The 23,613-nt window shown below is 38.8% G+C and overlaps 1 protein-coding gene and 1 pseudogene across 3 annotated transcripts in view; both read right to left on the reverse strand.

The window, feature by feature from the left end:
• The window catches only part of PPP2R2B (protein phosphatase 2 regulatory subunit Bbeta), a 242,200-nt gene that overhangs the window by 61,896 nt on the left and 156,691 nt on the right, over positions 1-23,613 (reverse strand). For all 3 annotated transcript variants that reach the window (XM_026696398.2, XM_026696397.2, XM_087924497.1), the window contains exons 2-4: positions 22,890-22,987; positions 22,027-22,192; positions 14,494-14,606 (exon numbers count right to left, since the gene is read on the reverse strand). In XM_026696398.2, the coding sequence (XP_026552183.2) occupies positions 14,494-14,606; positions 22,027-22,192; positions 22,890-22,987 (377 nt within the window). The remainder of the gene's footprint in view (positions 1-14,493; positions 14,607-22,026; positions 22,193-22,889; positions 22,988-23,613) is intronic.
• LOC148126939 (uncharacterized) lies at positions 731-2,312 on the reverse strand (annotated as a pseudogene).

Raw genomic sequence — 23,613 nt, forward strand, 5'->3', positions numbered from 1 at the left:
ATCACTGTTTGCATTTCTCTTTTGTTCAAATAATCCATTTGTTCCTAACTTCTGCTCCCTTAGCTGCTAAATCTGCTTTGAGGTTTTTGGTGAAGGACTTGTGAGAAGAATTTTAATGTTCAAGAAGTCCAATCTGTTTCTATATTCTTAGAATACTTTCAAGGAATCGTAAAAGATTATTGTGTCTCATTCATTAAAAACTAATTTACACAAAAGAGAAATAAAGACAATGCCTAGAATTTTATGAATTGATATATGACTGATATGATGTTGATTACAATGTTACTTTGGTATTTAACAGCTTTAAAAATCATCAAATTTGGTGCTCAATGCATTTTGTTGTGAAATTTTGTCCCAGTACTTATCATTTGGTACTCAACGTGCGTTGAGCTAGAACTTGTTGGTGTCATCTGCCATTGTTCCTTATGGGAAAATATTGTTTGGTACTCATTATTTTTGGTACTCTTGCGCCTTAAACCAATTAATTATGAGTACCAAGGTATCACTATATAATGGTTGACTTTGATTATGTACTGGCTGTCTTCCAGTCATCCATATACTATTTGCATAATCCTGAAAATGTGAACAATATTCATATATTATGCTGCCATTACTTTTTTTTAACTATTTAACAAAGTAAAAATGTTCCAATTTCTTCAGTATCTTTTTGATGTCAAATATAAATGTTTTGAACCTCCTTGGCAATCTTTCATTTCCATCATCATTATTATTATACACAAAAATGACAGTATGCACAGCAAACGAGATAACCATGCTGGGTTTCGTATCACAAATCACTAGTCGAACACTTCCCAAGTGTTCAGGACTGCATGATGTATTGGCAGATTATGCAAGCAGATCCCAGTAAGGTGGCCTTCTGCAGCTGACCAATGGTGATCTTGTCAGTGCCAATTGTTTTCAAGTGCTTGCCTAGGTCTTTAGACACAGCACCCAGTGTGCTGAGTACCACTGGAACCACCTGCACTGGTTTATGCCAGAGTCTCTGCAGTTCGATTCTCAAGTCCTGATATCTGGTGACTTTTTCAAGTTGTTCCTTTTCGATTCTACTGTCACCAGGTATGGCAATGTTGACAATCCACATTCTTTTCTTCTTCACAATTATGATATCCAGGGTATTGTGTTCCAAAACTTTGTCAGTCTGTATTCGGAAGTCCCACAGTAGTTTTGCATGCTCATTTTCGACCACTTTTTCAGGCTTATGATCCCACCAGTTCTTTGCTACAGGCAGTTAGTAGTTGTGACACAAGTTCCAGTAGACCATCTGAGCGACTGTGCTGTGATGTTGTTTGTAGTCAGTCTGAGTTATCGTCTTGTAACAGCTCAGTATGTGGTCAATGGTTTCATCCGCATCTCTGCATTTGGGATCCTCAGCAGATTTTTCTATTCTGGCTTTGATTACATTTGTTCTGATGGCTTGTTCTTAGGCTGCAAGAATCAGGTCTTCTGTTTCTTTCTTCAGTGTTCCATTGGTCAGCCATAACCAGGTTTTTTCTTTATCTACTTTTCCTTGGATCTTTTCAAGGAACTGTCCATGCAGTGCTTTGTTATACCAGCTGTCAGCCCGAATTTGCATTGCTCTTTTTCTATATTGATTCTTGGTTTGCTGCACTTTGAGCAGCTTCCTCTTGTTGACTTCCATCAAAGCTGGTTCAACACTGTCTTTCACATAATCTGCCAGAGAATGCTTCTCTTCTTCAACTGTCTGCTTCACTTGCAAAAGTCCTCTGCCACCTGCTTTTCTGGGCAAATATAGCCTGTCAACATCACTACGCAGGTGCAGCGCATAGTGTATGGTCATCAGTTTTCTTGTTTTCCTATCCAAGCTGTCCAGCTCTGCCTGTGTCCAGTTTATGATCCCAGCAGTATATCTGATGATGGGTATGGCCCAGGTATTTATAGCCTTGATGGTGTTACCACCATTCAGTTTGCTTTTTAGAAGTTTTCTGACCCTTTGTGTGTATTCTTTGCTGACCACATTTTTCATTTGCCCATGCTTGATATTGTCCAGCTGAAGTATGCCCAGGTATTTGTAGGCTTTGGGTTGGTGGCACTTGATGGTTTGTCCATTGGGCATTTCAATTCCATCAATTTCTACGATCTTCCCTTTTTTCAGTGCCACTGTGGCACATTTGTCCAGGCCAAACTCCATGCTGATGTCAGTGCTGAAAATTTGAACTGTATTGGTCAGTGACTGGATTTCAATTTCTGATTTTCTGTATAACTTCAGATCATCCATGTACAGCAGGTGAGAGATTTTCTGTGAATTTTTAGCAGTTTGATAACCCAGGTTAGTTTTCTGTAAAAATGTTGACAGCGGGGTCATGGCGATGATGAACAGCAGAGGTAACAAAGAATCACCCTGGAAAATCCCTCTTTTGATGTTGACCAGTCCGTAGCTTTCACTTCCAATAAACAGTTCTGTTTTCCAGTGCTTCATCGCGTTTGCAGTGAAAGTACCAATGCACTTTCATATTCCGATGACATCTAGGCACTTGATGGATCCAGCTGTGCGGTAGTGAATCAAATGCTTTCTTGTAGTCAATCCAAGTTGTATGCAGATTTGTTTTTCGGCTTTTGCAGTTCATTTTGAACTGCAAAAATCATTTTGTCGATCAGGAGCTGATCTTTTGTGCCTCTGCTTCCTCGTTTGTTTCCTTTCTGCTCTACTGGCAAGATGTTATTTGCTTCTAGGTAGTCCTGGATCCTGTCAGCTATGATGCCGGTCAGCAGCATGAACATGGTTGGCAGACACGTTATTGGCCTGTAATTTGCAGGTGTTGCCCTTTTTGCTGGATCCTTCTGTATCAAGTAGGTTTTCCCAGCTGTTAACCATTCACTGATGTTTCCTGTCTGCAGAATCTCATTGAATTGTTCGGCCATTTTTCCATGGAGGCTGGTCAGGTATTTGAGCCAAAAGCCATGCAGTTGATCATTGCCAAGAGATGTCCAATTCTTGACTTTTTTCACTCTGTTGCTTATCATTTCAGTAGTTATTTCCAGTTGGTCCATTTTGTTCTTGGAGAATTTTGTCTCTCAGTCTCTGATCCACCCAGCATTTTTGTTGTAACATTTCTCAGTTTCCCATAGTTCTTTCCAAAACTGAGTAGTTGCCGTTTTTTCAGGTTTTTCAATTTTCATATCCGTCTGATTCAGACTCTGATAGAACTGTCTTTGGTCTGATTGGAACAACTGATTTTGTTTGTACTGGATGACTCTGGCTTCGTATCTTTCAATTTTTCTTGCTGTTGTTGTTATCTGCTGCTTCACAATTTCCAATGCTTCGTCAATTTTTCTTGTGCTGAGCCCATATTTTTTTATCAGATGTTTCTTGATCTTGCTGTTCTTCAGCTTTTTCTCCTGCAAATGCTTCAAGTTGCTTGCATCTGCTCGCAGGCTCTTGATTTTAAACTCCAACCTGATTTTCCACTGCGGTTTTCCAGTCGATTTTCTAGGGGGCTGCGGCTGTTGAATCCCCAGTTCTTCTGTAACTATGACTGCTATACTGTAGGCAAGCTGATTTGTTTGTTCAATTGATGTTATCTGGACTGCTGCAAGTGCATAGTTCGCATCTATCATCAATGGTGCCAAATATTTTCTAGGCAGTCATCATCATCATCATCATCATCATCATCATCATCATCATCATCATGTTTCTACTTCGTTTGCTAATCCTCAAATCATCTGCTAGGTTCAGGGCATCTCCTAAAATTAAGTTACTCTCCTTTAGTTCATGCCATGTAATACTGCTTTCCTACTTTGCTTTTGTTAGAGTCAAGCTTTTTACTAAAAGACAATTTGTCCAAAAAAATTGCCTTGAAGCTCTGATGAGAATGCAGTGGCACAAGTACAACTAATACCCTGTCTCTTCTGTTTTCGTCTGAGCTACATGTTTCAGTGCAATTTTCTTATTGAGCATTCATGTGATTAATAGTGCTCACAATGCTCAGGGCTGACAGCAAGAGGGCACTGCATGCAATATTCAGTAGCAGCTCTTTATTTTTTTGACATACATAAATATAAAACATTAAAATATCAGACCTTCACGTTAGAACATGTCTCCTTGGGCAAAATCCGTGAGAAGCAGCAACAAGCAGAACTTAGGGAGCTCAGTGTCAGGTTCAAAACTCCAGATTGATAATAACCAGTTGTGTTACTCCAAGTTACAAGTAGCTAAATATATGGCAGAATGCTTGTTTTCCTTCTAACAGTTCTTGATTCAATGAATGGCGTATTTAGTTAAATAAAATTGAAGCAGAGGAATTGGAGGGTTATGCCAACTTATCACCTTTGGGTAGGAGTCTGTAAAGATTCTGTCATCCAGGTCATGCTTGTCCCAAAGGTGCTTTGTTCAGGAGGCAACTGGACTTTCTGGTTTTTGCCTTTGAAGATGTTTCGCTTCAATGACCCTCTAAAAGAATGCAAATTACCATTCCTCACTATCTTGCCAGAGCCGAAGAAGCTTCTTGGATGAGAAGCGAAATATTTTCAAAAGAAAAAAACAAGAAAGTCCAGTTGCCTTTTGAAAAAAGCATCTTTGGGACTTTGGATAGGAGGTTGGAATGATGGTATATGTGCAACTATACAGGAGAGAGATCATCTCGCCCCTTTCAGTCTAGTTCAAGGCCAAAGTTGGCTTCAGGATAAAGTCTACCATGGTTGCATTCTCAGATAACTTCCTGTGAGAAACAGACTGTTAATCCTGCTTAGTTTATAGAAACTTTTTATACCACCTGATGTTCTCCTAGACTGGGCTGAAATTTGGGAAGTGATTCTACTTCTACTTATAAGAACAGCATCAAAAGTTCCCAAGGGTTTTAATAGCTAATGCGATGGGATGTCATGAACCACTATTCTGTTCCTAATACTATTTCAAATCAAATGAGGGTGATGGTCATTGGGAATTAATTTGGTGCCAAATGTCTCAATATGCTGATGACTCTTGACTCAGCTGCTCCATGATGTCTAGAGGGCTTGTGCAGTTTTAGGTCACTATATGGATGAGTCATAATAACTGACGACTGAATCTTGACAGTGATATTGCACATGTGCACTTCCCAGACAAGGGAACAGAGAAGCATCCTGGACTAAGTGAGTAATGCTTGCTTCTATATTGGTTGGGCAGGCTCTCTTGGATTCTTCACAGGACTGCGAGTTCTGTGGCTAAGAGTGGCTATTGGATATCATCTATGGGCTTTGCATGACAAGGATAGCCTAGCTTTTGATCTTTGCACACTGTTTATTTCTCATTTGAACTACAATAGTCCACACCATATGGGGTTCTCCTGGGGCTTAAAGCTACAGATGGGGCCATATGTGGCAGCCAGGTGCCAGGTGGGACACTAGCCATGCACATGTTACATCTTCCTTGAAGCAACTGCCAATTAGCTGTTGAGAAAGAGAAAAGGATTTGTTCTTGATTCAAAGCTTTGAAACAACAGGAGACCAGGATACTTCACATATTGCTTTCATCATGAAAGACTTGGTTGATCACTTCAATCATCAGGGAAGATGCACCAGTATTGGCAAAACACCATCTTGTGGGGGCCTTCCCTATGATGACATCACCATATGATGTTACTTGAGCTCTAGATTTTTGAGGCCCAGTAAAAATAATATATACCGAGGTTCCAATTCTGTATAGTCTTAACATTTATACAGAAGTGTTTAAAATTGTCTAAAGCAGGCTCCCAAAGGTATAAGCTTCAAAACAACTAGCATTTTACAGGAGTCAGCTATTCTATATACACACATATACACTCAACTACTATTTTTAGAAACTATGTTTTCCCATCAGAATATTGTTCAAAAAGCATAAGAAATGCAGACTGCTAGCTTTTCCTTGCTTTCGAAAATCAAATTTTTCTGCTACTAGATGCAGAAGCTGTTTTGCTCCATAAGTCTCCCTCCCTTTTGGGTTCATCAAAGGAAAGCGAAAGTATCTTGCTGTGCAAAGCACTCCAGGGAGACATTTGAAAATCTTCTCTTCTAACTAACACTTTTAAAGGTTATTAAAAGTGTGAGGAAAATACTCCCATCAGTACTTCAGTCGAAGCTTGTTTTGTAGCGTGCAAGATCAAAGCCAAAACATTTCCCTTTTAAAGAGATTTAAATCCTAGATGTTGTTTGTGCTAATTATTTCTTGCAACATCCTGCAGAATAGACGAAACCACAGTCATTGGGTTGTTCCAAGACTCTGGTTATATTAAATCAAACTCCCATAATAGAAAAGGCTTTATGCAGTAGTTGCTCTACAAAGGAATAATGAAAATTGCATTTAGAAATATCAATAAAAGTCAAGAGCGGGGAAGCACAATGTTTGGATGATTGAGCATGCATCAATCTATTTCTTTCATGAAGTGTCTTGTATCACCTCTTTACTGCCACAGTAAGCTACCTAAAAAGCCCTGCCTATATTTTGAACAACAGCCCTCATATACTAGGAATGGTGGCCCATAATAGATGGGAATTGGAATCAAAAAAGTTTAAAAGATTTTTAACCCAGCTTAGTTTATAGAAGCTTTTTATACCACTAGACGTTCTCCTAGACTGGACTGAAATTTGGGGAGTTATAGTGATTCTATTTTTACTTGTAGGAACAGCATCAAAATTTCCCAAGGGTTTTGATAGCTATGTGATAGGATGCCATGAGTTACTATTCAGTTCCTAATGCTATTTCAAATCAAATGAGGGGAATGGTCATTAGGAATTTGGTGCCAGATGCCTCAATATGCTGATAACATCTGACTCGGCTACTCCATTGGGTTGCCTAATCCTGCCCTGAAGAACCTGTCTACCTCAAGTGGATCTTTGTTTTTTCCTCCCTTGGTTTCTCTTCCCATTCTCTTCTGCTATGGTGGTTTCCTCTCTATCCAACATAGATAGCAAGCTTCACAGGGCTGCGATATGTCCTGCATGCTGATGGTAAAACACTAATTGCGGAGACAAAAATATCTTACATGAAGATGTCTCTAATGGCTCTTATTGCAAGTGAGTCTTATCTCAGACAACCAAATACTTCACTTACAGGTAGTCCTCAACTTACGACCACAATTGAGCCCCCAAGTTGCTAAGTGAAACATTTGTTAAGTGAGTTTTGCCCCATTTTACGATTTTTCTTGCCTCAGTTGTTAAGTGAATCATCACAGTTGGTAAGTTGATCTGGTTTACCCATTGACCTTGCTTGACAGAAGGTTGCAAAAGGTGATCACATGATCCTAGGGCCTGCAACCATCATAAATGTGAGTCAAAAGTTGCCAAGTGTCTGAATTTTGATGACATGGCATGGGAATGCTGCAATGGTTGTAAGTGTGAAAAAATGGTCATAAGTCACTTTTTTCAGTAATGTTGTAACGTTGAATGGTCACTAAATGAACTATTGTAAGTCAAGGACTACCTGAATTCCCAAGAAAAATAGTTCTTTCCTTCTGATTTTTGGGGAAAAAAACACGGTTCTCCACATTGACTGGCCTCGTATTGTGCAAACCACTTTTCTTATGAAGAGGGAGCTGAGTTATCTCTTGCTCAGTGGTTTGCCAACCCAAACAAGATCTTTCCCTGTGGGATCAATGTGCCCTGGAGGCATCTTTTCTTTCTGCTCTATCCTCGTGATGTTGCCACACCTAGAGTACAGCATCCAATTTTGGTCACCACACTATAAAAAAGATGCTGAGACTCTAGAAAATGTGCAGAGAAGAGCAACCAGGATGATTAGGGGACTGGAGACTAAAACATATGAAGAACGGTTACAGGAACTGGGCATGGCTAGTCTAGTGAAAAGAAGGACCAGGGGAGACATGATAGCAGTCTTCCAATATTTGAGGGGCTACCACAGACAGGAAGGGGTCAAGCTATTTTGTAAAGCGCTTGTGGGCCAGACAAGGAATAATGGATGGAAACTGAACAAGGAGAGATTTAACCTGGAAACAAGGAGAAACTTTCTGACAGTGAGAACAATCAACCAATGGAACAGCTTGCCCTCGGAAGTTGTTGGAGCACCATCACTTGAGACTTTCAAGAAGAGATTGGACTGCCATTTGTCAGAAATGGTGTAGGGTCTCCCACTTGGGAGGGGGGTTGGACTAGGTGACCTACAAGGTCCCTTCCAACTCCGATTATCTGTTATCTGTCTTTCACTCATTCTCAGCTCATGAATGAAATAGATTAAACTCATCATCTGACTTAAAGATAGTATTTTTTCCCTTCTTCGGATTCCTTCCAAAGGCAGCTTTGGGATGTATAAAATCTGTTTCGTTTTGTCACAAATTACGTTAGAGGGAAGTTAGTTAACTACTTCAACTTGAAAGAGAGGCAATAGAAGCAGGATGTGGATCAGCAATTTCATGCCGATGCAGTTTTCAGCCAACTAAAAGACAGGTGGAAAGCACTTGGATTGAATAGTGGGAAAAGGTCCAATGGATAATTTGGCGGAGCCCAGCTGCAATTCTTACAACTAAACGGTTGCAAAACAATCGGCAAAGGTTGAGATTTGTCAAAGCTCATTAGAAGAAGCTAGGCTTTCAGAAAACAAAAGAAGGAACGCTTTTTGAACATTATTTAGAAATCGTGCAAATGTGTTCTTTTACTCTGTTTTTTTTACTGTGCTCATCAGCCCTTCCCCTTATTGGTTAACAAGGAATTCGAAAAGAGCAAGGCCTATACTCCTATGCAGAAAACGTGCATGGAGAAAGATGCCAGACAATAAGGAAGACACCCCCACCCCACGCTGATCACTCCCTATTTTTCTGCATTTTTAAGTTAAGCAGAATAAGTACATCGGGGATTGTGCACGAAACAATTTTTTGCAAGGCAAATATTATCATATGCTTTGCTATAACCTACTCATCCTTTTCACAATCATTCATCGTTCATACATTTGTACAATGTCTCTTTCCTTGCAGTGAACTCTCATGTAACCCTTCTCCGAGCTCAATGGGATTTATGTCCAGTAAATATGAAGAATCCTGACTTTCAGGAAGAGATTGGACTGCCATTTGTCAGAAATGGTGTAGGGTCTCACAAGGTCCCTTCCAACTCTGACTATCTGTTATCTGTTATTATCTGTTATCTGTAAAAGAATATAAGGTTTTTCAACCTGGAGTGCAGGCCCATTTTCAGCAAATATAAATGTTCTGCTATCAATGCCCTCACTGGCAACAAGCTCAGAAAGAGTGCACTCTGAGTCCAGGACATGGTGTCCTTCTAAAATGCTTCTGTACTTCTGAGAGTCTTAAAGATCAATTTGTTGCTTAGACAACCTAGCTTTACATTTTTTTCTTCTTCCAGCTGTAAACAGTAAAAAGAAAATTCAGATTAAAACTCATTACCGTGAACTAGAAAATTCTTATCCCAGAAGATTTTATTTTACTTCCTTTCCCTCCCTTTTAGATGACAGGATTATAAACTTCCAAATGGATTACACCCAAATTTCATATAAAATACAACGCAAACCTTTTTTTATTACAGTGATTTATTTCCCAGAATATTGTTTTACTGTTTCCGAACAAGGAGTAGCATTTTCCCTGTCTGCATGGTTCATAAAACTGGCTCACATGATGATTCCCTAAGAAGGACAGCAATATGCACTTCTCCTTTTTCATGTAAACTAAGCTAAACTATGGACCACTTTTCATTAAGTTATTAAAATAAATATGTGACATTTGAGGGGTTTCTAAACCACTGAAATAATGATGCATAGACTTGCTTTTGATATCAAAAATACACTCATGAACTTCAACCTAATTTCACTCTCCCTATTCATCCTAAATACCGAAATCTTTTATTTTCATGGGAGTCTTTAGGAAAAAGCACAGATTGGAAAATGGATGGGAATTATTGTCAGAAACAGGCAAGAGGTTATTGCAAAAAAGCAAGGTATTTTGTTGATCTCTGAGGAGGAAGATTTCTCTATAATACTATCGGTTCCAGATAAAAAGGCAGTAGCGAAGTAATAAAACAAGCTTAACTTTTTATTGCTTTTAGTAAATCTCAGAATGAGGAGCTGCAAATGTAAAGGCATCCAGAGCTCTTACATGATGCCAGTATCTGTGCTACATAATAAGCACAATCAAATTTGACATTTAGAAAATACACTACTTCTTGAAAGTGTTTTAATGTAGCGGTTATGTATTCCCTGAAGATTCCCTATTACAAATGTAAAGAAATTACAGCAACTGGGTTGTTTTTTTTTTAGCAATTTGCATTGGGAGACAAAATTGCAAACAGTAAATGTCACTTAGATTATGAGTATTACAGTATGTTTATCAGCATTACTTGGATTACTAAAGCTCTAAATTACCAGGTGGGTAGTTCAGAGGTGGTATTCAACAGGTTCTGACCAATTCTGGAGAACCGGTAGCGGAAATTTTGAGTAGTTCGGAAAAATGGCAAATACCACCTCTGATTGCCCCCACCTCCATCTATTCTCTTCCTCCCGAGTCCCAACTGATTGGCTGGTCTTCTTTTATTGCCCTGCACAGGAGAACGGAGCTAGAAAGCAGGTTAGTGGGATAGGGAGGGAATGGGATTTTGCAGTAACCTTCCACCAGAAGTGAGGATGGAATGGAAATTTTACAGTATCCTTCCCCTGCCATGCCAACTAAGCCACACCCACCAAGCTACTCCCACAGAACTGGAAGTAACAAATTTTGAATCCTACCACTGGGGTAGTTGTATTAGTCAGCTGCATGAAATTTATCAAACCTGTGAAATGTTATCCTGGCCCTGATCAAGCAGCTCAACTCAGTCAGACATGGCTTCCTCATTTATCATTCCAAAATTTAACAGAAAGATTCTGGTGTGAACAGAAGTGCAATGCACGTTAAAAGGAGGGGTGAGTTTCCAATTGTGCACTTGTGGCTGCATCCTGCTTCTTTTGATCTTCAAACACCTTGAACTGCATTTTATATATATATAAAGTTGGACTTTATTGCATCTTTTGTGGCTGGGTTTGTCACGTTTGGCATTCTGAGAGCCTATGACAGAAAACTGCTGTCAGGATGGGTCTGGCAAATCACAAAACATCTATCTATGAGAAGGCAAACATGTGAGGCTGCATGCCATCATCCTTCCTTTTCTCCCAAGATCTTCTTCACCACTTTTTTCTTCCTTTCTGTTTTTCTAGGCAGGTAAACAGACTTCCCAGTGCTCAGCTTGTGACAGTCTATAATTTTAATGGCCTAAAAATATGTCCTGAGTGTACATGAGATCCAGACTCTTCATGAATATAAATCTTATGTTAGAGGTTGGCATTCTGAATACAGCAGCCTCACTTTTCATTTAACTGAAAAGATCTTCATTTAATTGAAAAGAGTAACAAGTAAATATAGGGAACATGAAACATAGCATGCACCAAGGAAGGCATCTATTATGCACTTGGTAGCTTTAGGCTGGCTACAATTGGGATCCAGACTTCAGTATAATTATCACAGTTTTTATATTTCACATTTCATTTCCATCTGATCTCACTATTATTTTTATTGCTCAACACTTCAAATGTATAAAGAGTTAAGGAAGTTGACCCTGAAAGAAATATGCAAGGATTGTGATCTAGGCAAATATTCTTCATGCCCTGAAAAAGCAGATAATAATTGGAAGTTCTTACTTATATCCCAGTGATTCAATGGAATGTAGGAAGGGAGAGAGTATGTAGCACAATGAGACTTGCCTACTTCTTATATACTTTTCGTTGTACGAGGTACGATGACAATAAAGTAAACTAACTAACTAACTGAAAGTAATTTTAGAACTAATTGCGGAATTGATTTCCTGGTGTAGTCTACCTAGCAAGGCTAACAATATAGTACTAGCAATAGCACTTAGACCGCTTTATAGTGCTTTACAACCCTTTCTAAGTGGTTTACAGAGTCAGCATACTGCCCTCAACAATCTGGGTCCTCATTTTTTGGAAGGATGGAAGGCTGAGTCAACCTTGAGCCTGGTGAGATTTGAACAGCCAATAGTCAGCAAGTAGCCTGCAGTACAGCACTCTAACCACTGAGCTGAGGCTGTTATGCTTGCCGTCTCTCAGACTTTAAAGATAGGGCACTGCAAGGTTTCCTGGAATAATCATTTATTGTTATAGGGTAGAAACATAGTGCTCTGAAAGCCTGCCAGAGTGTCCTTTTTGCTGCCTCTTAAACAAAATCAAAGAGAATTATTTTGACTTTCTTTCTCATGTTTGCTTCAATCTCCGGACTGTGTAATCATTTCTCCTAATCCTTCCTTAGAATGGAGACTTCCTACATAATACAGTAATATAAAAGTAAGACTCTTGTATATGCATATTTTGATTATGGATTATACCACCCTGAGGGTAAGAAATGCAATAAGGAATTAATGATAAGCAAGAGTATTGGCTACTAATTTTTAACAGTGCTGGGAATTCTGGGAATTGAAGTCCACCCATCTTAAAGTTGTCAAGGTTGAGAAACACAGGTTTAAACTGTTAATGGGATATTTCATGATGAGATGTCATTACAGTAGTACCACTAGAACTTTTGTTATTTGGATAATTTCTGCTTGGACCCTTATTTGGATAATTTCTGCTTGGAAAAAACAAAAGATGCAAGCTGTCTTTTAATACTCAATTCATCTCTAATGTCCTAAGAAACAGAAGAAGGAAACACTAAGTAACGTTTATTTGACAGTGTTTTTAAGGAAACTATATTAAGATAAGAGCGGGCTGATCTACTGACATAAACCAATTTAACCAATAGAAGAGCTTTGATAAATTATTTTAAAAGGTACTCTCAGTGAAACTGCAGGCTTCTACATGATGCACCCAAAATAACTATAAATATACTATATAGAAAGGTCAAAACTTTTTCTCAGTCTTGAACATCGTGCCTACTAGCAAGAAGGGACAATGCAACATGGAAGACATTTGTTTCTTAGTTAGAATTAATTAGCTGTCTGGAGTTATTAAATGCCCTTGCTGGCCTGGTACTAATAAAACCAGAAGCTGTAAATTTGAGTGAAAGTAATTACAGCCACAATGTTTAGAACTATTCAGAATTAATATTGAAGAACTATATTACTATAGAATAAATTGATGATCGTATTAAGACAACCATTTTCTACAATTGGAGGGAAAGAGAAAAGATAACATATATCTCAATATTCTGAACAAAAATGAAAAAGCTTCAACACGAGAAGCTTGCGCTTGTTGAAATTCAGGATGAAACTACTGCTGAAGCTTCAGAATCCTAGTAAGTAAGCATCCATGTCTAAGTACACATATTTCTTAATTCTTTTAGAAGAAAAACAATGTAACAGCTCCTTTGACATTGGACCCGAAAGTCTTATGGTATGCTACTGGTAATAAACATAAGGTAAAGTTTTCCCTGCCCAGCTGTGCCTGACTCTTGGGCGCAGTGCTCATCTCCGTTTCTTGGCCAAGAAAGCCAGCATTGTCTGAAGTCATGTGGCCCAGTATGGCTATACGCCAAAGGCACATGGAACACTGTTATCTTCCCGCCAAAGTGGTACCTATTTATCTACTAGCATTTGCATGCTTTCAAATTGCTAGATAAGCAGAAGCTGGGGAAAGAAATGGGAGCTCACTTTGTTGCGTGGCGCTTGGGTCTCGAACCCGGCTGTCAGCTTTCCAGTTGACAAGCTCAGCATCTTTTAGCGCTGAGCCATCACTCCCTGATAAACATAAGTTTAATAGAATTTGAATCAGCAAAGAAATGTTCTATGCTTTTACCTTTAAAATTTACCTATCATGGTAATTTACCTATTTACCTTTTGCCTATCATGCTCTTACATTTTTATCTTTAAAATAAGAAATAAAATGCTGCTCAATGGCTTTCTTTGCCTTTCTTCAACAAGCCCTCTATTTGAAGCCTCAGAGCTATCAAAATGATGTCAAATGTGTCCTGATGCCATTTGTGTGATGATGCCTTAACACACATTACAACAGTTGCTTGCCCTCCCCCATGGACATCTATGGGTCAGTTGCTGACATCTAAAACGGGTCATTCAAATCTTTTGAGCATTCAGGAACTATAGCAAACAAAACATTCACCCTAGCAATAAATGACATGCTCTTCATCTTAATGAGCTGGAAACTGCTCCCACTTACACAGATTCTTTTATTATGTGTAGCCAAGCTTTCTATTGGAGTTAAACTAAATACATCAAATCGAGTGTGAGTGTTTTTATGTATGTCTTCTTTTAAGAATACAAAATGCTGCCTTTCAAAACAGAAGTTTCTCCAAGGTAAAGTACTCAGTGACTCAACCAGGCAGTTAGTGCATAACTAAAACCACCTTAACTTGTCTCAGGCAGGAATGATGGAGTGACATCAGTGTCAAGTCGTATCAATTGCTACATCCAAACAGAAGAAATTCCTGGCACGTAAAACATTGAGACTAAATGAAATCAGATACTACTGATCCATACAACCAAAAGTAAAATGTTACAATTCTCTCTTTTAGCAGGAAGAAAGTAGGAAAGTCTTATTTGCTATACCCGTAGTGTGGTAATTGTGGAGGGGTCTCGGAGGCGTCCATCTTCATCTTTGAGATTATAGCCCTCTGGTCTTTTATCTCGTTCACTGACTTTCCATAGTTTCACAGTTTTATCTGGAAGAAAATCAGAATGCTTAATTGATTTACTGAATTATGTATTATCACTTATCACTTGCACAGTTCATCAGCAATGACCAGTTATTTTATCACTGCTACCATCTTCTATAAGGCAGAAGGCAGCTGAAGAGTCTAAAAAGAATCAATGACTATGGGAAAATGAGAAATGTGTAATTGAACCTTTGTCAATTGCAATGTTTTTCAAAATTGGAGACTTTAAGATATATGAACTCCAACCCCCAGAATTCTGAGCCAGTATGCTGGAGGAAATTCTGGGAATTGAAGCAATCATAACTTAAAGGTTACCAAGCTTGAGAACACTAATTTATTGGATCATAATACAGCGACCCACAATGTGTTGGGCAACAGGGACCGGTTCCATGGAGAGAGGTTTTTCTGCGAACCGGAGGGTTGTTCTGGTGTGCAGTGCTCTATAGTGTCGTTTTGAGGGAAGGAGGTTTCGTGTGCTGCCTGCAACCTGAAAATGGGGCTTTGCTTGTTTGTGTGGCCCAGCCCCAGTTGCTGGCATGCCAAGGCCTGGTGCCATTCCACAGATCAGGAGTTGAGGACCCCAGTCTTAAGAGGCTGAAGCCCAAGACCTCTTCATGTAGCTTCAGCAGTCTTCTTGCTCAGACAAAGGATGAGTTTTTACAATAATAGACACAAATAGTAGGAACTTTCAAGGATATATATACTAGGAATGATATTTCTATGTATTAAAAATGATCTAGAGTTAGGATTGAATATAGTAGTGACTATATTTGCAAATTGCACTATAATTTAGCTTGGTTAAAACAAAAAGGAACAATAAAAGACTAAGATAGTGCATGTTCTTCAGATTCTGTGGCATTCATGTCCCATCTACATAGAGTAGAGTAGAGTAGAGTAGAGTAGAGTAGAGTAGAGTAGAGTAGAACAGAACAGAACAGAACAGAATAGTTTATTGGCCAAGTGTGATTGGACACACAAGGAATTTGTCTTGGTGTAAATATTCTCAGTATACATAAAGAAAAGGTACATTCGTTAAGAATCAAGAATCTTAATGTACAACACTTAATGATAGTCATAGGGTACAATCAACAATCAAATCATACTAGAAAACAGTCAATATAAATCGTAAGGATACAAGCAACAAAGTTACAGTCCTACAATCACAAGTGGGAGGGTATGGGTGATAAGGAGTGATGAGAAGATTAACAGTAATAGAAGTGTACACTTTGTAAATAGTTGAACAGTGTTGAGTGAATTATTTGTTTAGCAGAGTGATGGCTTTTGGGAAAAAAACTGTTCTTGTGTCTAGTTGTTCTGGTGTGCAGTGCTCTATAGTGTTGTTTTGAGGGAAGTAGTTGAAACAGTTTATGTCCGGGATGTGAGGGGTCTGTAAATATTTTCACAGCCCTCTTTTGACTCGTGCAGTATACAGGTCCTCGATTGAAGGCAGGTGGGTAGTAATTGTTTTTTCTACAGCTTGTCTCATCATCACATACCAGTTAAAACAGAAAATACTGAACATACAGCTGCAGAAAAGGGAAAGTGTAGTCACTGAGCTGTGACTGAGTCATCCTTTGATGACTACTTCTGTGGACTTCCAGAGTCCTTCTGAAGCTCCCTGACATTTGATTAAAAAAAATTCATGGCCTAGTTTCTTCTTCTATCTCATTTCTGAATATTTCAAACCAAGTTTTGAAGTTGTAGACTATAAATATAGGTCTAAATGAACAAGAGTTCTGATTACAAACTGGGTGCTAAAATTGAATACCCTGCATGTTGGATATGTCAAGCTCAATTAATTTTACTTTGGTCTAAGAGGAGGGAACAATTTAGACTGAAAGCCAGGGCACCCAATGCTCCATAAAAGCAATTTTGAGTTACGTGAGATCTAACTGCTCTAGCCAAGCTTTGATTGCAACATATTACACTGCAAGTACAAAAGATAGCAATGTATGCATGAAAAAGGAGTCCAATCATGTTGGTAATTTACCCAAAAGTCAGTTTCAAGCTCAATGATAGGAATAAAAACTGACACTTTATCATTGACGCTGAACCCATGTTAAATTCCACAATTGCCAGCTTGCCTGGCAGGTGAATCTTTCCATTGGCTTCATCATTTTGCTGTCATTCTGTTTATTGTGTACCATGAAATCCTGCAGGAAAAAGAGCCTCAGGAACATGTGGCTTTTATTCTGAATAATGGTGTTTTCATTTCCCACTCCTGGTGGGCATTCTATCAGCAGTTTGTCATTGTTCCCACAAGTTTTAAAGACAATCTGATTCATCTTTATTTCTCCCATCCCCATTTTTCACTTAAGGATTGCAGTTGACTCCCATAGATTTTGTGGTATTAACTCATCCTGAAAAAAGTTCAGTTTTCACATACTGTGTTTTTGGAAAGGAATATTAAGGAACATTAAGGGACAACTGATAGAAGTAACGCCTGAGCTATTTGGAGATCTTCCCAGCATATGAAAACACTTTCTCCTATGAATAAAAAAACTATTTAAAAACTCAATTATGAGAACATTAGGCTATCTAATTAATCTTCATTGGGTTTCGGTGAGTCTTCCCCTCAAATGAGTTTAATAACTCTCAGAATTTTATTACAATGATCAATAGGGTAAATTCTCCAACACAAAGTAAGTTGACGATGAAAGATAATTAGACCTCTTTCCTCTGTAGTAATTAAGTCACATTCATCTTAAAGCTCATCCATTCTGATAACAACACTGGATCTAGTGACAGTTATGTGAACATAATCTACATTTATGCTTAGGAAATGAAAACTGAAACATACCCACACAAATTCTGTCATGGCCTTTCCGGCACAGTCAAGATATTAAAACCCCCCCACTAAGCTTTCAGTCACTGTATTAGGTACATTAAACCTGATACAATTTGAAGCTGAATCAAAACAAAAATTAGAGTGTGAGAGTGATTTTCTTACATTAGAGTTATCAAAGACAAGTTGTCTCTAATCACTGTATTGTAATAAATTGATCGTGTGAGGGCTGAGAATAGGGGGGCCAGAAAGATTCATATTTAGGACCAAACACAGTTAAACATATTAACTTGATTTAGTTAACCATATTTAACACCACTGACAATACTGCTGCCCTACAAAGTGATCCTGACTATGTATCAGAATGGTCGAATAATTGGCAACTTCAAATCTCAATCAACAAATGCTCTGTCTTACACATTGGCAACAAAAATCAGAACACTAAATACAAACTGGGCAGATACAACCTTGTAGACAACCCTCACTCTGTCAAGGATCTAGGAGTACTCATTTCAAAAGATCTAAGTCCCAGAGCTCACTGTAAAGCGTTGCCAAGAAAGCATTAAGAGTTGTTAACCTAATTTTGCGAAGCTTCTTCTCGGGTAACATTGAACTGCAAACCAGGGCATATAAAACCTTCACCAGACCAATTCTCGAATACAGCTCACCTGCCTGGAAGCGACACTGTATAATGGACATTAATCCAATTGAACGAGTCCAGAGGTATTTCACGAGAAGAGCACTCCACTCCTCAGCTCGCAGTAGAATACTTTATGCCACTAGGCTTCAAATTTTGGACCTAGACAACTTAGAACTACACCGCCTACAGTCTGACCTAAACTTAGTGCACAAAATTGTCTGCTACAGCGTCTTACCTGTCAATGACTACTTCAGCTTGAATCACAATAACACATGGGCAAACAATAGATACACACTCAAAGTAAACTGCTCCAAAGTCGATTGCAGAAAATACGACTTCAGCAACAGAGTGGTCAATGCCTGGAACTCACTACTTGTCTCTGTTGTTCAAACCCCACCAAATTTTAACCTTAAACTGTCTACCGTGGACCTCACTCCATTCCTAAGAGATCTGTAACAGGGCGTGCATAAGCGCACCAGCAAGCCTACCTTCCCTGTGCTACTGTTCCCATTTATTCATACTCATTTATTATGTGTATACTTATACCTGTTTATAATTATACATTTATATGTTATATTCATAGTTATACTTGTTTTCTCATACATGCTTGACAAACTAAATAAATAAATAAAATAAGCTGATCAGCATTTTTCTGCTATTGAAGATTTTTTTTTTCATCAGGTTATTGGCAAACCCATGGGTAATTTTCCATTTTACCCTATAAAAACCACACCCACATTATTTGTCCTGTCTTACAGTGATCTCTATTATTAATCAGGCCCACTTTATTATATTTTTACTGTGTTTCTCACAAAATAAGGCCGGGCCTTATTTTTTTTTGACCCCCGAAAAAACTACTGAAGTAACCAGCCAACTAATTAATTAAAGGGGGTAAAATTAATAGTCTTGGTCCATTTGGCTTAAGATAGCTTGCATTTCCTTTTCTTCCTCTCCCTGCAATGTTAGATGGCATTCCCTAAAATATTCAGCACATTTTTTAAAGCTTCCATGGCATGCTTTAATATTATTTTATATAGTTATAACTTTGAAGTCAATGCTTCCAAGGGCCTTGGTCAGAAAGAGAGTACTTTTCTGCAACATATCAATCATATGTATTTTCTCCTGGGATTGCTCAATGCCTACTTTAAAGAGTGGCAAAATGATTCTATATTTGCATGCCCTGACACTCCAAAGCACCTTATTTCCTTCAAGTGCAAAGTGCTTTACAGCCTTTGTTTTCCCCTTTCATTTCAGATTTTGTATTTTACGTTGCAATAAAACTTGCTAGATACCATTTTGCAAATGATCTAGCAAAATGATAAGAACTTTCAAATTCAGTGTTTGTTTACTACAGTTTGACCTTGTGTTACTAGAGTGCCTAATGTGCAGACAAACCTCTAGGCACCTCTGTCTCAATTGCCCTTTGATAGTTAATCACTGATCATAACCAGCATCAGATTTTATAGGTAATGTGTAAATCAGCAACCAGGGAACATAAGTAGCATAAAATTCCCCCACCCCATATTTCCAACAATATGGAACTAAATTCATAGGCACTAAATCTTGAACAAGAACAAAGAGCTGCCAGAGGCATCTATTCATTCTAACATAGCCCCTAAAAGTAGGACAAGAAGCAATAGGTAGCTGGTTAAAGGAAGATCAAAACTGGAAATAAGGAGGAATTTCTTGATGGAGAAAACTATTAAGCTGTGGAACAGCCTGGTTCCTGGAGAGGGAGAGAGCTGAAAAAAACAAGGTAGAAGAGACAATGCTGGGATAGGAGTTATGAGCTATTTTGTTAGGCAGTGGGCAGCCTAAAGCAATGCTTTTCAACCTCATTTAGCAACTTTAAGATGTATGGACTTCAATTCGCAGAATTCCTCAGAATTTTAGGAGTTGAAGTCCACAAATATTACCATGGCTGATATTGAGAAACACTTGCTTCTGATACCTATATAGCACACAAAAAGATGGTTAACAAAGAGGTAAAATTAAATTCCAGGCTCTGTTGAAGATGAGGCAAGAAGTCAATCACCAAGGTTTTATAGAATCATAGAATTGGAAGGGACCTTGGAGGTCTTCTAACTGAACTCTTTACCCAAGGCAAGAGTCCTCATACTATCTCAGCCAATCTTTTGTTCAATCTTTTCTTGTAAAACCACCAATGATGGAGCACCTACAATTCCAGGAGGCAAGCTATTCCACTGCTTAACAGTTCTCATGATCAGGAAGTTTCTCCTTATTTCCAAGTTGGATCTTCCTCCGATGAGCTTCCACTGATTGTTTCCTGTCCTATTCTTGGGTGCTATGGAGAATAAACTAATGCCGCCTTTCAAGTATTGGAAGACTCATACGAGTCTTCCTCAGCCTTCTCTTCATGGTTATAAACATGCCTAGTTCCTTCTGCTGTTCATAGAATTTAGCTCCAGGCCCCTTATCATCTTTGTTGCTCTTCTTTACACTCCTTCCAGGTCTGCAGCATCTTTTTTATAGTGTTGTAACCAGATTTGCAGACACAGACTTCTAAATGTGACCTCATCAGTGCAGGATAAAGCAGAACTGTCACTTCTTTGATTCATCAATACTCCCTTGTTTCATTAATATGTGTTAATCAGAGCTGTACAAAGGCAGGAACTCAGTACTAATTAAAAAAAAAACCCTGACCATCTGTTGAGAAGTCCTCTTTACTCCCAAGTGTTGTGTTTCTTCACTGCAGATATTTCTCATCAGCTAGTATTTCATACTGGGCTCGGATTGGGCAATGCTTTAATTGAGGGATCCTTGGTGCTCTCTGAGCTTGCTTGTTTTCTTGCAGATTTTTTCATTCCCCTAGCTAGGTAACATCATCAGTGCTAGTAAGGAGTGCTGTTTATATTCTGGTGTCTTGCCTGTCTGTGTGGGTTTCTTGATTGGGGTATTGCTTACTTGATTGTGAGTCTGAAGTTAACGTTGGTTAAACCAACAATCAAGTAAACAATATCCCAATCAAGAAACTGCCAAAGAATCATTAGTCATCGAGTCATCCAACCAACCAAGAATCTCTAAGATTCCCCTCCCCTACACAGATAGGCAAGACACCAGAATATAAACTGACAGTAAACAGCACTCTTACTAGCACTGATGAAGTTACTTAGTTAGGGTAATAAACATCTGCAAGAAAACAAGCAAGCTCAGAGACCCCTCATTTCAACCCTGATCTACAAATATTCTTCTTTAATGCTTTAACTTCCCGAAGTTACTTCCTGAATCAGGAATCCTTTGCCCCATACAACTGAAGTTGGTTATGCAACAACTTAAACATCCTGGACTAAATCAGGGTCTCTTGTAATCCACTGCTCTTCATGACATTTGAAACTTGGAAGCAGATATATACTTTATCTTCCAAAAGATAAAGTTTCTAGAAAAAGAGTTGGGAGACCAACAGAAATAGACCAATAGTAGATGAAAGGACTGAAACAGATATTTGCAAAATCCTTCTATATTTAGGCTAGCATCTTCCAAAAATAACACCTTTAGGGTGAGTAGTAAGAGCATATATTCTTCACTCTAGGAACAGGACACCATGTTCCACGCAGGCAGTTTGAGAAATTTCAGCCTGCCGACTCAGTTCTCATCTACTACAGCTGTCTTTCTTTACCTGGTGTTTTCCAGAAGGATTGGGGCTACCTCTGATCCCAAAATTGTGGAATTACACCCAACTTATCAGAAGATACTGAGGAAACCGGCGGATGTTATGACGCTGCGTCTTTCTTTACCTTGTAAATGATCTGGAAAAATATGCTTGGGGCATTTTAAGACATATTACAGAAAGAAAGAGAGAAAATTCAATATTAGGAATATCTCCACCACAATCGCTCTTGAGTTGCTCTCTCTGGATCAAACAGAGCAATAAATATTTGTCTTATAGAGAGATTACAAGTATGAATGATCACAACCTATCAAAGCAGGATATTTTGACTGGAAAGCAAAAAAAAAAAAAGGTACCTGTTGTTATAACATACCATTGGTGGAGAGAAGGAAATAGGCTGCATTTTGCTGTGGGAGCCATCGTATTTTATTGATCTTCTCCTCTATCTCTAAGCTCTTCAGGTAATCGAACTCAGGTTCATGGCTCTGGAATGTGCTGTAAACATTATATTCTCCCCTGCGATGGGGCTGATTTTTGCTCTGCAGGAGTGGGAAAGAAACATAAAGGGATTCTTAGACGTGCCAGAGCTAGCAAATTTTCAATTGATTCTTTTGTTCTCTGAAGATTGTTAAAAGAGAGGAAAATGTCTGATTACGGTGACACATTGCAGTTTAGGTACCAAAGCAGAGCTATTTCTTGCACAATGCCTTCTCCTCCTGTGTCACTTTCTATGTTCATCAGTGACAGGAAGCAGGAAGAGTATCTTTGTTTCATTTTGATTCAAGAATGCATCAGGGCCTCCCTATCATTCAACTTAAAGACAAATTGGCATGAAGCAAACAATCGCTCAATTCAAAGAACAAATCCAGCTTGACTTGTGCACAAAATTCTCTGCAACAGAAAGTACACAGTTATGAATTCACAGAACAAGGTAAGCTTAAATATCTGGAACATGGTTTCTAGACAAAGAGTTGGGAGACCAATAGAAAATAACAGACGAAAGAAAGGAAACAGATATTTGCAAAATCCTTCTATATTTGGGCTTGCATTGGGAAATAAATGGAAGGGAATGGGAGATAATGTCACTAAAAACTCTGTAACTGTTCTTTCTTACTTTTCACGTTGTACATGCTGGATAGAAGCCGGGTAAAGAGTGACACACAAAGATTAGGAAGCAGCAGGAAACTTCTTTTAAAAGGGTAAAAATGGGCATTTTTTTCAGTCACCAGCACTTACCTCCTGCTCACGTTGAAATATTACAACACGACCCCCCTTGTCCCCTGTCGCCAGTAATTCTCCTGTGTGGTTGAATTCTACTGTAGAGATAATGTCAGCTAAAAAGAAAGAGACAAAGGAAATTTAAGTTAACCACAGACCAGCTTTGCACTGGCATCTCAGAACATCACTGCCTATACAATCAGAGGAAGAATGGTGGCTAAGCCTTCGCCTCCCTGGTGGAATTTCTACGGAGCACTTTATATTTCCAATTACACTTGAATCTTGTTAGTGGGGTTCATAAACACTGTTCCTGAAGGATACAGCTAGTCCTCGACTTACAGCAGTTCACTTAGTGACTGTTCGAAGTTAACAGCGACACTGAAAAAACGTGACAGTTTTTCCAATTTATGACAGCCTTGTAGCATCCCCATGGTCACGTGATCAAAAGGCACGCGTTTGTCCACTGACTCATATTAATGACATGTGATCCACCTTTTGTGACCTTCTGACAAGCAAAGTCAACGGGAGAAGCCAGATTCTCTTAACAACCATGTTACTAACTTAAACAACTGTGGAGTCACTTAACAACTGTGACATGAAAGGTCGTAAAATGGGCCAAAATTCACTTAGCAAATATCTCTCTTAGTAACATAAATGCGGAGCTCAAAACTTCATTCACACACTTTCAATGTGACAATGCCCCCCCCCGCCCCCCGCCACTTCTCCTATTTGTCCTGATGCT

The sequence above is a fragment of the Pseudonaja textilis genome, chromosome 2 (genome assembly GCF_049901715.1).
Source record: "Pseudonaja textilis isolate UNSWEBS1 chromosome 2, rPseTex1.2, whole genome shotgun sequence".
Lineage (NCBI taxonomy): Eukaryota > Metazoa > Chordata > Lepidosauria > Squamata > Elapidae > Pseudonaja > Pseudonaja textilis.